Source organism: Vidua macroura, chromosome 3 (genome assembly GCF_024509145.1).
Source record: "Vidua macroura isolate BioBank_ID:100142 chromosome 3, ASM2450914v1, whole genome shotgun sequence".
NCBI lineage: Eukaryota > Metazoa > Chordata > Aves > Passeriformes > Viduidae > Vidua > Vidua macroura.
Window position 1 is genome coordinate 59,215,890 of NC_071573.1, and position 15,560 is coordinate 59,231,449.

The following is a 15,560-nucleotide window of genomic DNA, read 5'->3' on the forward strand; positions in this document are numbered from 1 at the left end:
TTCCTGGGGGTAGTATGGTTCTTGTTCAGGGGAAGGTGCAGTTCCTGACAAGTTTTTAAATCCTCCTAAAGTCTGTATGTGCCAGCAGCTGTGTATAATCAACATATTTAGTCGGAGGGTGGCATTTAGTTTAGGGGGTTTTTGAACAGTTGTGTTACATCTCTTAACTTCTGTCAAAATCAGTGACACGCTATGGCTGATGAGTGATTCAGCAGGAGTGAACCCCAAAGCATCCTCTAGGGCCTCATGTTTGGAAGCAAAACTGTCCTCCCTGTCAAGTTGCCACAGGCACCTCTGGCATTCTCTGACACCTCCAGGACCATTACATGTAAAGGCACTTGGGATGTGGGAACAGCTGTGCACCTATGGAGTCAGCTGAGTTTCCAGAGAGCTTGCACTGACCTGAGCTATGCGTTATATGAGGTGTGGGCTGTTAGAGGAGGTTGATTACACACCACATTATCACAGAGGAATCTTATCACAGCTGAATTTGATCTATGAAAACATTTCCTTTCCTTCCCCAGCCTAAACAGCCTCTCTTTTTTTTTTTTTTTTTTTTTTTTCCCAAAACATACAAATAATTTCTATAAAAGTTAACATTACTTTTTGCACATAAGCCATGAAGAAACAACAGCTCTTTGGATGTGTCAAGAAATTGTTAACAGCACCGACAGCATCCTGTATGGACTGACACGTGGACATTTTACAAGGAAAGTATGTAACATGTGAGAGCAGAGTTAGGCTGACTCGTTTAACTACATAAGGGAAAAAATGTTTAGGAATTCTCCTGTCTGGAAATACTGCAAAGCTACCGAGTTTCTATGTCTACCTTTCCCTCCCATGCTATCTGCAGGCATTAGTGTATTACAACAAAAACAAACAAGCAAGCAAGCAATCAGAGAGCACAAACAAGAAGCCTGCAGCACTGCCAGATTATACAACAGTGATTCCCACTGGGGGTAACTTGGACAACTTGCCTTATGGAGGCAGCGGGTCTGCTGAGAGCACTTGGAGGCTCTCCCACCAGGACTGGGACAGAGCAGGGCAGGCAGCTTCTATAGGCAGCTCACCTGCACCCAGGGCAAACTTTCCCTCCTGCTGCCCTCCAGCCCCTGGCCACTGCTGCCACAGAAGCAAGTAAGGATGGAGTGACTCCCAGCAGCGATCAAATTCAAGTCTTTGACTCAAAATAGCTGAGACAGTCTCCATTTTTCTACAAATAATTGTCATGGAAAAGAGGGTGGCTTGCCTTGCCTTTGCTTGTAAAATATCATGTGCATCTTTGCCATGTAAAGTCCTGGTTCCTACTATCACAGGCTGCAAGGGGCTGCCATGGTTGTTTTCCTCTCCACTACTTCTCACCATAATTTGCTCATAAGTTACAAGAACGCAGCGATGCCGTGTGTATGTGCTCAGTGCCCTAACTTTAGCTGACAGAGCAAACCCTCCCCTTCAGCGTGCCTTCTCTGCTAAAAACCTGTGCGTATGAACACCGGGAGTGGAGGAAAACAGAGACAGGAAAAAGAGAGAGAGACCCTGTAAGTGAATGGGTAAGGAATGTGCATGGAGCTGTGCATGGATAGATGTCTGATGTCTCAACTATTTGTTAAAAGGCAAAAGCAATACTTCCGACAGACGGCCCTCCCCTCGCCTGCAATAGGCTCCCCAGAATAGCAACAGCCTGTGTCACTGCAAAGGGCAAAGCCTTCTGAAATAGCAACAAAGTTGTTCACGAACCACTTTGTGGTTTGCATTTGGTTTCAGCCAGCTTCAGGAACTTGTTGCCATGAGGAAAACAACCTGCCCTTTCCTGGCCGGCCGGGGAAGGAGCACGGCGCCGTGAAGCGCTCCCGCCCAAGGTGCGAAGGGGGCAGTGATGGGACCTGGGCAGAGCACGGAGGACCCCAGCCAGCAGAGCCAGACGATGAGAGCAGGGGAGGATGAGGAGCGCAGCCGGGGCTGCGGCCGCTCCCGGCTCCCGGCTGCCGCAGGTAAGCAGGCAGGAGCTGAGTGCCAGCTGTTGGCCAGCAGCAGCTGCCCGCATAGCTAATGCTCGGGGCCGGGGGAGAACGGCCCCACAAAGTCAAGGGACTCTTGGGACGTGCCTTCTCGGTTTCTAAAAGTGCAAGAGGGGAACATACGAGTAAGGAAGGGGACTGCCAGCTTGAATTTTGAATGAAGGTTTGTGTGATACTTTCCCTAAAAGGCCTCGGTTCTACTGCTCGTGTAGGTGCTGTCTGTTGTGCAAATCCTTTTCCTTCATGAAGATCAGCCATCTGAAAGGTAGGAGAACGTCTGCACTCTAACAACAGTGATCTGGTCCTTGCACACTCGGGGGCAGTTCAGCCCTTTCACCGGAGTGAGTGGAGGGAGTCCAGGCAAGCACTGCACCTGTCCATGCAGGGGAACAGTTCAGGGGACAGAGTCTCCCTCCCGTTTTTACTTGCCTAGCATTTCAGGAAGAAACAGGGTTTCTATGCTGGCACCCTCAAAAATCAGCTGTAACATTTATTCTGCAATAAGTTTTTAAGTGCAGAAACTGAATTTCATTGCTCTTCATCTTTGCTGTCCAGCCAGTTTTTGTCAGTTGCAGCATAGTTTTGCATTTTCAAACTCTTTCCCAGATGATAAAATGAAGGGGATTATGCCCCACAATCATATTTCTCAGCCACAAGGCTTATTATGCCTTATTTTAAGCTCTACCCAAACAGGACATCATGGTCATAAGCCAGAAATGACAATGTCCCAATCAGATTTTGTTCACTTTGATCTGAATGAACTGATTAATGCAGGAATATTCAGAAACCATAGGCACAAATGCTTTGTTGGAGTGTAATAGTCCTCTGTCAAGCAATGTCTCCTGATACTGGAATCAGAGGTTAGCCAAGAACAGAAAGTCAGAAAGTGTGCTGACACATTTAACATTGCCTTAGGGACTGAGGAGAGCAGTGCAGATGGTTATGGGATAGTAATAAACAGATAGCAAAGTTTCTGCAGCACATAGGTTAAGGTTAGAAGAGTATGTGCAAATTACACATCTGTCCTTATCCTCAAAAATTAAAGCAGTAACCTGAGGAATATATAATTACATAGTTAGAAATTAAAAGAACTTGTTGATTCTTACTAGAAGCTTACAAAACAAAACCCATATGCCATTTCATGTAATGAGGGGATAGACTACCTGTTGACATAATGCAATTACATAGCAGAAGAGTAAGAGAGGACATGGCCATGGTGGGTCTTTCTGGGATCTGCATTCCCTGTCTTTCCATCTTTGTCAGAGGGCTTTTGTTCATGAAATTTGAATATTGTTTACAATGTACATTAATTTGGCTTATACCGTACAAAGTATTCAGTGCTTCCCACCACTGGAGGTGTTTAGATGAGAGGTACATTTCTTTCCTTCCACCTTCTCTTTTAGTCCAATTTACAAAGTATTTGTTTAGGGTTTGCCTTTCACACTTGGGTGGGAGGAGCTCCATTTGTCAAATGATTGTGATTCCACATGGCCCTGACATTATTTTTGGTTAAGTTAGTATTTTCTGAGATTTTCCACCTCTGTTTGCAATATAGCTTTGTCCCAGAGCTGTCATTTATGTCATCCTGTAGGATCTTGTTGGGTAACTGTTTCAGATCCCATGCCAGACTCCTAGAGGGACAGGTAGATCAGATGCATGGTAGCTAATAGGAGAAATGCACCTATTGAGCAGTTACTGGATCTAAAGAAACCTCAGGTGTTGGAATAGAGCAACTGGGTAACATATCTCTCTTTATACCAGACAACTGGATGAGATAGAGAAAGTGACTGTGGCAGCACAGCAAACAGCATGATAACATGAAAATGGGAGAATTACCTTTTATGGGAAGCAAAACCATGATTTAATTATGCAGCAATTCCCAACACATGCCATTAAACATTTATCCTAAAAAAAAAAATCCTTATGTTATACACTTCAGCAAAATATTCCTTAATGACAATTTGGGAAATTTAAATACTATATCCCTTGAAAGACACACTTTTTGTATGTCAGTACTCAGATGGAGAAGAAATATGTTATTAGAGAGAGCTTAAAATTTTCAGGTACAGGTGCTGTAGTTTTAAAATTTATTGTAGATAAAAGTAGATATCATTCTATTGAAAAAAAAAGATAGATTCCATGCTGTGGATTTATATCTAGGCAATGTATTCAACTCATTAGGATTTTCTAACCTGTGCTTATTAACCAATGGTTCACTTGAGAACTTGAATTCACTTTCCAAAGGTCTAAATAGGTCAAAGAAATTGCAAGGATTTAAAGAACTTTCCTGACAGGAAAATACTTCCCTTCCAAATGGAGACATTTCTCATCTCAGATTAAATCAAAGTAAACACAAGAAAGTACCATGGTGGAAGAGATTGTTGAGTCCCCTCCTATCAAAATAGATATATTTGCACAGGTTACATAAAGTAATCTCCCTTCCCCCCTCCCAGTAGTTTTCTGTATGCACCCTGAATGATCTCTTGGGAGAAAGCAAAGAAAAACTACATCACAGAAATCTCAGTGTCTGGACTAACATGGAGCATGGTACTGCCAAACTGAGCTGGAAAGGGCCCCTTTCTCATATCTTTCCCTCCCATTAGGTGGGTGAAGAGTGGTGTTTCCCAAATCAGCCTGCTTGCAGATCTTCCCTAGCACTGATCATTTATCCATAATGCCTATAAAATATATGCACAGACCAAATACTGTGCCTTTGGAATGAATGTATTTTTCCAAATTTGTGCTTGAAAATAAGTAAAGGGGCACATCCTTAGTACTTGGCCCCATCCAGACTCATCTCAGTACACTGTGCTGCTGTGCTACAACTGCAGTTGGTCTCCTTTTCAGGAACCAAGCATAAACAATTCAACAAATGTTCTTAAAGATAGGTTTGTTTGCCAAGTAGGGCTGCTTTTGACTTGAACAACAGTTGTGAGAAACCACTTTGTTTACATGGGAAACTAGAGAATAGACTTTCCAATCACTTGTCACATACCAGCCGCACACTCATTAGCCATGGTGTTAGTGGCAGACACAAGGAGAAAATTCTCTGGTAGCTATCATTAAAATATTTTATTCCTCTGGGCTGTACACTGCCATATGTTCTGTTGGCATCTCATAAAAATAAGAGGAATATATGTGTGTATATATATAAAAAGAAGCTTTTTGTAAAAAAAAAAGAACTGCCTAAGCAGCTGCCTAAGAACTGCCAGCAGCATCATTAAAAGTGACACTTAAAAGGATTGTGAGTACAACTACTGCAACATTCTTTATCTGGAAATGTTAAAGCAAAACATATGCTGAAGTCAGAGGGAATTTTGCCTAGAGGAAGGTCATGAAGGGAAACTGAGTAGAGATTTCAAGGTTTAGCTCAGCAGGCAGTTGTGAGCAGGCAAGTTTTGGGTACACCAGTTAAAACAAAACCTCATGGTGATATAATGTTTTTCAGTGGAATAGTGCCTGTGAGGGACAAGAGACACCAAGTTAACTAATGACTTTTTTGCTGCTAATGCAGAAGGACAATGTGTCTCCCTCTGCATCATGTCAAGATCTGCTTTTCGTTTGGGGGTGCTCTAGTTTCAGCCCTCCGCTATTTCTGTACAACTGTGGGTATGTGTCACTGGACACATGAAGAAGGATACCAGCTGACCCAGTAAAAACAAACAAAATAAACATGAAGATATTGATCAAGTTGCTGTTCTTGGAGAAGCAAGAAATATATGGACTTAAATACTTCCCAATCAATTCCCAGGTGTCCAAGCTCTACATCCAGCTTGTACAGACTCTCAGACTAAAAATAAGTAATCATCTCAGTTTCCTTATGTAAGGACCACAGGCTGATGTGAACACAGTCTGGATTGTAAAGAACACTGCTGGTGGTGGACTCTATCAAGATATTTGACTTGACACTCTCCTTCAGAAACTGAAATCATACAAAAATGACGCTCCAACAGTTTAATAATTAAGAACTATGTAGGACACAGACTTCAAAGTATCAGGAGGGTACAACTGATACAGTTGTACCCTAACTGATACAGTGTTGTACCCTACTGATACTTTGAAATCTGTGTCCTACATAGTTCTTAATTATTAAACTGTTGTACCCTGTATACAGTGTTGTACCCTACTGCTGTGTTTCTGCTGGAGAGCCTTAAACTCAGTTTTTGCCCCTCTGTTACTTACTATTCTTGGTTTCTTGGAAGAAAATAATAACAGATTATTTAACAGGGTGATAAAGGTGATGGGTAATCAAAAAAATGTGATATGTCATTGGCTGAACAGAATTTGGATGCCTTGGCTTGCTGACTGCAAGTGAATGTGCTATCTGGGGTTCCTCTCTGCTAACTTTAGACATCTGCATCTGAGCAAGCCGTGGTTTCCTTTTATAGGCAATGGAGGGAAGTAGGCATCAGACCTAATTCAGACGTCTAGAAGTGCCTATTTTTCTCAAGTGGTTACAAGAGAAATCTAGAGATGATGTAGATGTCTCAAAAGGTAAGTTGAACCCTTCCTATGTATTTTAATACAGACAAATGTAAATTTGCATTCCTCATTAGGATGCAATGAGGCAGGCCACATTTAAAGGCAAGGCAGTGCCTAGGAAAGAATCCAGTCAGAGAAAAAGTAGGTTTTCCTGAAGGATAACCAGAAGATAAGCTTCTATACATGGCTGTGAGAATCCTTGGACAAATAGAGAGGGAAATCTCCATAAGGACTGGAAAAATTATGTCAAGTTTCTCTTTGGCACTGTGTAATCACTGCAGGAACACTGGGTCCAGATCACAATTTACTGAAGAAGCTGGTGGTCTGAAAAAGTTCAGAGAGCAGAGGTTTGATTATTTCAGGGATTGGTAAACTTGTAAAGCTTCATAGGGTAAGAAGCTAAAAAAGGAGATGTCCGTTTGTGAGATGACCCAATGATATAAGTTTGTACTTAGAGAACCCAGTTAAGTGTGGGGAAATGAGAATGGGATCTGATGGCTGGAAGCTGAAGTTGCAGAAATTAAGTCGAGAAATAATTTACAGATAACTTACAGTGAAAGCAATTAACCATTGGGATGACCTATGACTTAAAGTCATTGGTTTTCGATCACTAGCCATTTTTAAATCAAAGCTGAATGTTTTAAATTGCCCGGTTCAGATAAAATATAATGGAAGTGTGTCTGAAGGATCATGTTGTGCTGTTTGTGAGTGTCAGACTGGAAGAACACAATGCTCTCTAGTCCATAATATATAAATTGAGGTAAAATCCTACATTAAATATATGTGGCTCAATGATACAGAATACAGAGATACTCAAGAAAGCACAAACATCAGCACTGATCAGAAGTTTGGGCAGAGCACTGCGATCAAATTAGCAGTTTAGTTTCTGATATGCTCATTCCTTCAGCACAACACTGTGTTGTTATCAGCCCAAATTTCCAGCCAGGATTCATTGGAAGGGTATATTCTCCAGATATAATAATATACAGCAAGCAGGCAACTCAAAAGTATAAATGGCAAGGAGAAATTATGTTTTGCAATGATAAAACAAATATTGCATATATGCATTGCAGGATGCAGCACAAAGCAGCTTAGCTGTAGTCAGCATACTTCCACTGAAGTAATGTTCAATGGGTGAAAGAAGTACAGCAGGACCTAACCCAGGCTTCTATTTAAAATAAGTGAAATGGTCTCAGATACTGCAGATATAAAGGAGGAAAAAGCTTTAGAAATATTTAGATATGGACAACAATATTATAAAAAAGACTGTTCCATCACTGGAGCATTTTGCATATTTGTTTCTTTTATTTTCTTCAAGATGTCCCATCTCCATTCCCAATAAATCTACCACCTGCCCCCACCTTCTGAAAGACTTTTCACAATAATCCCATTCCCCCTCTGTCCTTATAGCCCATCAAGACAAAACCATGTGCGTCTCCCCTGTCTCTTATCTATCTCTGGTTTGCCAGCCACACCAGCTCAGCAGCTGAGTGAGTTGAGGTGCATTTGGTGCACACAGTATCTCAGGGCTGTTGCTGTTTGGCTCAAAGTTAGGAGAGCTAATAGGTGATACTTATCTTAATAGACTTAATGGGCTTACACATCTCCCCTGACCCCCGAGGCATGGCTTGTATTCACAGTTGTACTGTGCTACTCTCCATAATAACCTCTCTGCCTGTGGAGTGGCTGCAGGGTGGGATGGTGGAACTGTTTGATTCTGGGAGTTGTTAGGAGAACACAGGGTGGCTTGGGCTGCACATGTGCCAGGGATCCTGCCAGCAATTTAGTAGGGTATGTGGCCACATGCCAAGGCCTGGGCCTGGGCTTTGGCACTGTTTACTTTAGCAGTGCAGATGTACTGCTAGGGCTGCTCTCCTTCTCTCTATTCAAGATTTGCTTTTGAAATATAATATCCTCTGTCAAATGGGACTGATCCTCACCAATGTGCTCAAAATTATTGGCAAGGAACTCTGAGCAGTCGGCGTGATCAAAGAGCCTTAATGCCTTAGAAAAATGAGCTAAAAATAAACAAACTCTGTGTATCATTTCCAATTAGACCATATACCACTCATTCCAGGAGAATTTACTAAACAGAGACTCTGTTACGCTGCAAAAGCCACCTCTCCTCCAACATGTCCCATCTCTCTAATTGCAAAATCAGAAGTCAATTTACTCTTTTCCTAGCTGTGTGGCAGCCAACATCATGACGTGAGGAAAATCATGCTGGGAGAAAGAACAAGACCAACAATAACAAATTGATATATTCCTCAAGGTTTAGGGTGCAAAAGGCTTCACAGTTAGTAGAATATGATCAGTCAAATCTATCTTGTAACAATAAACAATGAATCACAATTGTATAAAATGAGTTTGTTTTAAAGTGGGTGTTCAAAGGCGCATAATCTGCATTGTTTGCATAATCTGTTTCTTGTTCCTGACATTATGGTTGTCAAAAGCGATGCAAAATATTTGATCAAGATATTCCACAGAATCTGAGTTTAGATGTGAGCAAAGCCCAGAAAGTTCATGAGTTTGCCTCAAAGATCAGTTTCCCTAGAATATCCCAGATATCTGCATCAGCCTGGTGCTCACTGAATAAGTCTTCAATCTGGCAAAATAGAAACAATGGTACCAGCAGCCTTCATGTCATCCTCAGGCGAAACAAAGGAAATAATAAGAAAACTTGTTTGAATCAAGGTTGAAGCAGTTTGGCTAAGAACGCTTTCCTTGCTCATGGTACTCTAGTTGGGTGGATGAGACTTTCTCAGTTTAGGAAAAACACTGAAAGATTTCAAGGCAAAAATTGCTTTCTCACCATTTCTTTTTGCAATAATATTCTGAAGCAGAAGGTTTAATTATTTAGGACCTGATCAAAACCTTATTGTCTTGTGATCAGAAAGATAAGGAACACAAAAGCATTAAAACTAAAGATTATATATTCATTACTTTTTTTTTTTTTCAGAAATAGCTTTTTCTGTAAATAGCTTTTATATCACCACTGCTGCTGGATGCGTATTGTACCTAACTGCTTTGCCTAGAAGTTACAGAGAGATTTTTTTAAATTGGAAGATCAAATAAAGTTATTATTAATTGTCAGAATGTTGCAGAAATCACTCTTTCAAGGTTTTTTGTTTTATCCTCTTATTTCAGGTTGTGGAACATTCACCTTTCTATCTTCTGCCATTGCTGCCATAAGTGGACTTCTGATGGGCTACGAGTTGGGCCTTATCTCTGGAGCTCTTCTTCAGATGAGCAGCATTTTAAAACTCTCTTGCAAAGAGCAGGAAGTCATTGTAAGTTCTCTGCTTTTTGGAGCCTTATTTGCATCCCTTACTGGTGGATTTCTTATAGACAGATTTGGAAGGAGACTTGCTATTATTATTGCATCTTCCTTACTTGTGCTGGGGAGTCTGATCTTACTGCCCTATGAATCATACGAGATACTCATCGTGGGCCGGATTGCCATAGGTATTTCCATATCATTATCATCAATTGCAACATGTGTGTATATCGCTGAGATCGCCCCACAGCACAGAAGAGGCCTCCTTGTATCATTAAATGAACTCATGATTGTGATAGGCATTCTCTTTGCCTATGTTTCAAATTATGCATTTGCCAGCATATCTCATGGCTGGAAGTACATGTTTGGCCTTGTGATTCCATTAGGTGCTTTGCAGGCTATTGCCATGTATTTCCTTCCTCCGAGCCCTCGGTTTCTTGTGATGAAAAATAACGATGAAGCGGCAAGAAAAGTACTGGAGAGGCTACGGGAAACATCAGATGCTACTAAAGAGCTTACTGTGATTAAGTCTTCCCTGAAAGATGAACATCAGTATAGTTTCTTGGACCTGTTTCGTTCAAAAAACAACATGAGAGCCCGAATGCTGGTAGGACTCACTCTAGTGTTTTTTGTGCAAACAACTGGGCAGCCCAACATTTTATTTTATGCATCAACTGTTTTGAAGTCAGTTGGGTTCCAGAGCAATGAAGCTGCCAGCTTGGCTTCCACTGGAGTTGGAGTGGTTAAAGTGGTCAGCACAGTCCCAGCTACGTTTTTTGTGGATCAAGTTGGAAGTAAAACTTTTCTGTGTGTTGGCTCTTCTGTTATGGCAATATCGTTGGTCACTATGGGCTTAGTGAACCGTAACATACATGTGAATTTCACCAAGGTCTGCAGAAGCCATTCTCCAGAGGATTTCTCTCTCCAGAGACCAGGAAACTTTACTGTCACCAATGGGAGTCTCAAGGACCTCTTTGCTAGCATGGCTTCAACAGAAAGATTGTCATTTGATGTACAAAGCCCAGATGTTGTCAGGACAGGAGAACTGAACAGGACTGCCCTGGCAGGAGGCAAAAGCACAACAGGTTCTCACGTGGAAATTGGGGAGGTTCCTGTTGTCCTGAAATGGCTCTCACTGGCCAGCCTGCTTGTCTATGTTGCTGCATTTTCCATAGGTCTTGGACCAAGTAAGTGTTTAATTTTTCTAACTGTTTGTAACTTATATTATCAAGTGCTGGGATGACATGCCCGGTTTGGCATTAGGCAGTTCCTAAGTTGGGCAAAGCAGTGTTGTCTGCCAATATGCACTGGTATTGTCATACACCATCCTGGTAGGCCTGACATATACTTTTTAGGAAGAGGTCCTGCCCCTTAAGATCAATGACCTGATCTCCCTTCTGTTCAGTGCAATTAACTGGTCCCTCTTCAGTCAAGAGCTGCTCTTAGCTTTGTACAGCAAATTATGGAGACCCTGGCTATCTTTCCTCTTTCTAGTCTATTGTGTCATTACACTGGGAAGGTTAGGATGTAGGCATTTGCTGCTGCTAGCTCCTAAACCCAAGATGATGATAAGCTCTGGACCTCTGTATGGTATGACATTATCAAATCCACAAAATACCAACCTGCCTGAGTCCCGACAAGGATCTGTCCCTCTGACTGTGTAATAGTCTCCAGATGTAGAAAACACATTCAAGGTACCATAATTCATGAGCAAGCTGTAGTACCATTGCCACTGCTTGGGCAAAGTAAAATTCAACAACAATACAAGTAGGAGGACACAAAGGTGTGAGACTGTACAGCTGACACTGTACTGCTGCATCTGCCATCACACTTGCACAGGTCTCACTCTCTCCTGAGGAGAGCATGTCTGTCATTCCAAGGGACTAGAAATTAAATCTCTCAGTTTTCTTTTGTTTTGTTTCAATAGCACTTGCATAATGTTGTACTTTGAAGGGGTTGACTTTTTAAGTCACTCTGCAAAACCCACATGCCAAGTCCGTTATTTATTAACAGACTTTATGTGCTTTTGCACTCTGGCTCAAACTTGCATCGCAAACAAACTGTACTCTCCTGTACTATTATGATAAAAAGCTTTCCACAAGGATACAACCCAACAGTTGCACTAACAACAAGTCCCCTGCAGTATTTATTTATTTTAAACATTGCTCACAGGGAGAGCAGTGTGAGATAAGCATTCATTGCCAGGGTTGCAAGCTTAATGGTGTTATTACAGCATTATTCTTTCCCTTGAAGATTGTCTTGGGGCTGGATTCTGCTTTCTGTGACATAGGTTCAAAAACAGGGGTGAAACCCTGAAAAGAAAATGTTACTTGAACTTTTATTTGGGCGTTTCAAACATATATTTAATGACCGTTAGAGTGGGGTCACATGTTCAGTCTTGGCCTCCTGCTGAAATCTGCTTTCCTGGTGACCTGGCTGTAAATGAGTTCTTCATCATTTAAGTTGGCCTAATGTGCAGTTAATGAGAGCAATGTCTATTTTCTTGAGGACTACAGAAACTGATGTGTTTTCCAGGCTAATCTGAGAAGTCTCTGAGGCCAGTGCTGGTTTCTTGACCTCTTTCCTGACTTGAGAGCTCAAATGCTTTCAAACAGAAAATGGGAAAGAACAGGCACCCTCTCAGCTCCATCATGGAGAAATCATGTATAAAGCCATTGTGAAGCAATTTATACTGACAGATGCATTTGCCTAGCAAGTGAAGGCCAGGTCTAGCAGAGATACAGGCATATGAAATTGCAGCTAAGTCCTTTCAAGGCATTTTCCTGCCTTTGAAAGTGCACTGTTCAGTTAAAATTTCAGTTTAAAAGTATAGAAAATGCAAGGGTTGGAGAACCAAGACATTGTTGAAGTCTGCAAAATATCTATCATGCTTGAATAGTGTGGATTGAGATGCAAGGTTATAAGTTGTGTCTCATATACAGCCTACAACATCTCCTGTTTGGAGCCCTACTCCCTGAATGTGTTTTCAAAGCCTAGCTTTCTTACCCTCAGTGGACCTTTCTTAGTGTAAAGAAAAAAAAATGAGCCCCTTTGCTTTTGTAAAGTAAATAGTTTTAACACGTTTATGTTATTCATCTCTAAATCTGGCCTGTAGTCTGGACCAGATTGTTCTCCATTGTCTGCTCGTCAGTGGGAAGGAGGCATCGAGGCTGCACTTGCTGGCTGCTGTGTCCAGGCTGTGCCTGGGGCACCTGGGACAAAAGCACAGTAACACCTGCACCACTGTATTTTCAGTGGGAAGCTCTCATGCTCCATGCAATGCCTGCCTCCATACAATGGCTGGCTAAGGTGAAGGTGGTGTTGAGGACGCCTCTCTTTGTCGATCAAATTGACATCTTTTGGACAAAGGGCAGAGAAGATCTTGCTCTTTTCCTTCCTCACCACAAGGCCATTTCTGGAATAAATTCACCCACTTTATTTTGAGTCCATGCTGCACTATGTTCTGTGGGGATAAAGGAGACTTTATGTAGGACCATTAGGAGATGACACACTCTTCACAGGACAGATCACACAATCTGAGCTCTATCATCTTCTTTTTAACTCCTTTGTACTTTTTTTTTTTTTTTTTTTATTCTGGTCAAAGAGATAATTACAATCCAGATCAGTGTAGCAGACATTTATAAATGATTTCTCTTTTGTTACCAAATTACATAAAGTAGATTGATTTTTTAAATGAACTAAGCATATGCTAAATATCTTTATTGCCTTTTATCAAAACACCCGGGCAGCACAGTGATGAGCATTGAAAAATAGACAGTGAGAGATAAAAGTAATTTTTGCATTACAAAAGAATTCACAGACTAGCAAGCATCTGCTTAGTCAATTTTTTTATTCTGGGGTGCTCTGTATTTATATCATCAACCCTTACACAAGATAAAAGGAGTATTTCTGCTGCTGTGTTTCAGTTTAATTATGTTTGATGACTGCAGTTGGAGTGCTTGTTCACACTCAATTTCACACAATTATGAGTTTTGTAGATGCAACAAATCAGTGTTGCATCACACCACAGAATAGCACATGCCATTTCTCTTGGGGTGTTTGCAGAGGTGTTTCAAGGCATTCAGTCATTAGCTAAGGGGGCTTGCTTGACACCCATGTCTTGGGTTACCCTTTGTCTGTATGTCAGAAAGGACAAACAAAGATCAGCCGTTTTCATGAGGGAATGATGCCTGTGGAGCCCTAAAGAAACCACTCCTGGCTGCCATGTGAAGGGTGAGGAGTGTGAGAGGGGCTCCTTGTTGTTTGCAGCACTTGTTTGTGAAGGGAAGCGTTGGAACCTGGACAGGGAAGGGACAGGAGAAGTCTGAGCCTGGCAGAAGCACTGCTATGCCTCTCACAGGGGTCAGTGACTGCAGGTTCATGAGATGAGTGTGGTGTGGAGGTAGATCACGGATTCATTACCCAAGCTAAAATGTGATCACTCGATGTGACCTTGGAAATTGATTTAACACAAAGGACACACAGAAGTTATCTAGTCAGGGCTATGACTATGCATGACCACTTACTAAATGGCAATGGCACATTTGAGGGTGCAAAAGCTAGAGGTCCTTTCTCATAAAGAGGTGTCAGTTCCTTCATTCACCACTGTGTGTGGTACAACATGTTGGGATGCTGGAACGAGGAAAGCCATGCTCCTGGGATATCAGACTTATTTTCCAAAATAAGGCTGTAAGTATAGGATTCCTATATTTGGATAGAGCATGTGCAAGAGAATTCTCTTGATTAGCAACTGTAGGGCAGCTATAGCCTCTCTGAAATAGTGTGGGTGCCCAGAGCTCTGCTGCTCTTCTCACAGACGTAATGAACAAAATTCAGATGTCAGATTGCACCCATTTCCAAAGATCTGCTTTTCTGCCTTGACCATCTCCTTTTGCACCATTTATGATCAAATACTAACTAGGGACAGCTTCCCCCCATATTTCCTGCATATCCCTCTGAGTGAGATGATCTCATCAGTAAGTAGCTGGAAGAAATATAGTAGCACCATACACACATATGCAGGGATGCAATGGGGCAATGCTCTTTATCAAAAAGAAGTCAGAGTGACTCCAAGAAATCCTAGGCTGAGAAACAAGTAATGCAGACCAATTCTGGACCAAACAGAGTGTCTGTTTTCCCGGTCTGAATTTGTTCTTGAAAATTAAAGGCAAGTGAGCAAAACAGGACTTGGGCAGTACCTCTTTGCACATACTGTGAGAGTGAAGTTCAAGGGAATCCATGAACATCTCAGGGATTTGGTGTGGAATGAGGAACACCTTTAATGAGAGAGGGATGTCAAATATATGCATTTGGACTGCATGTATGGCTTTGGTGCCTTGTACAAGAGCTCTTCATCTGTGAGTCCTTTAAACACATTTCTGTGTAACTGCAAAAGCATTTAGGCAGTTGGCCAATGAACTTTGGGATAATCTGGAGCAAATCACATCAGCTCTGCTGGCTTCATGGCATTTCATGCTGAGCATGCAGATGAAAATCCACAAAAACACCTACAGATGAGACTGAGGGGCAATTTCATGACATGAATCATCCTCAAAATTCCAAAATCTAGCTGTATAAAGTCCAAAGGTACATATGTCTCTGCCAACCTGGGACAAGGATGTTCTATTACTTCATGTCCTGGAGCAGCTGCCAGCTTTGTGTGGCTCTTCAAAGCCAAGGGATAAACTCTAGAGCTATTTTCTTGGAGACAAACTCCTCTTTCTGATGACAAATCAGAGCTTGCAGGGATGCCTCAGATCCAAGCACTTAGAGCCTTCTTTACA

At 41.8% G+C, this 15,560-nt stretch overlaps 1 protein-coding gene across 1 annotated transcript in view; it reads left to right on the forward strand.

The window, feature by feature from the left end:
• Positions 1–1,741: 1,741 nt before the first annotated feature.
• Positions 1,742–15,560, forward strand: part of SLC2A12 (solute carrier family 2 member 12) — a 29,181-nt gene continuing 15,362 nt past the window's right edge. Inside the window, exons 1-2 of the mRNA XM_053972851.1 lie at positions 1,742–1,991; positions 9,648–10,964. Of these exons, the coding sequence (XP_053828826.1) occupies positions 1,877–1,991; positions 9,648–10,964 (1,432 nt within the window). The 5' untranslated portion in view covers positions 1,742–1,876. The remainder of the gene's footprint in view (positions 1,992–9,647; positions 10,965–15,560) is intronic.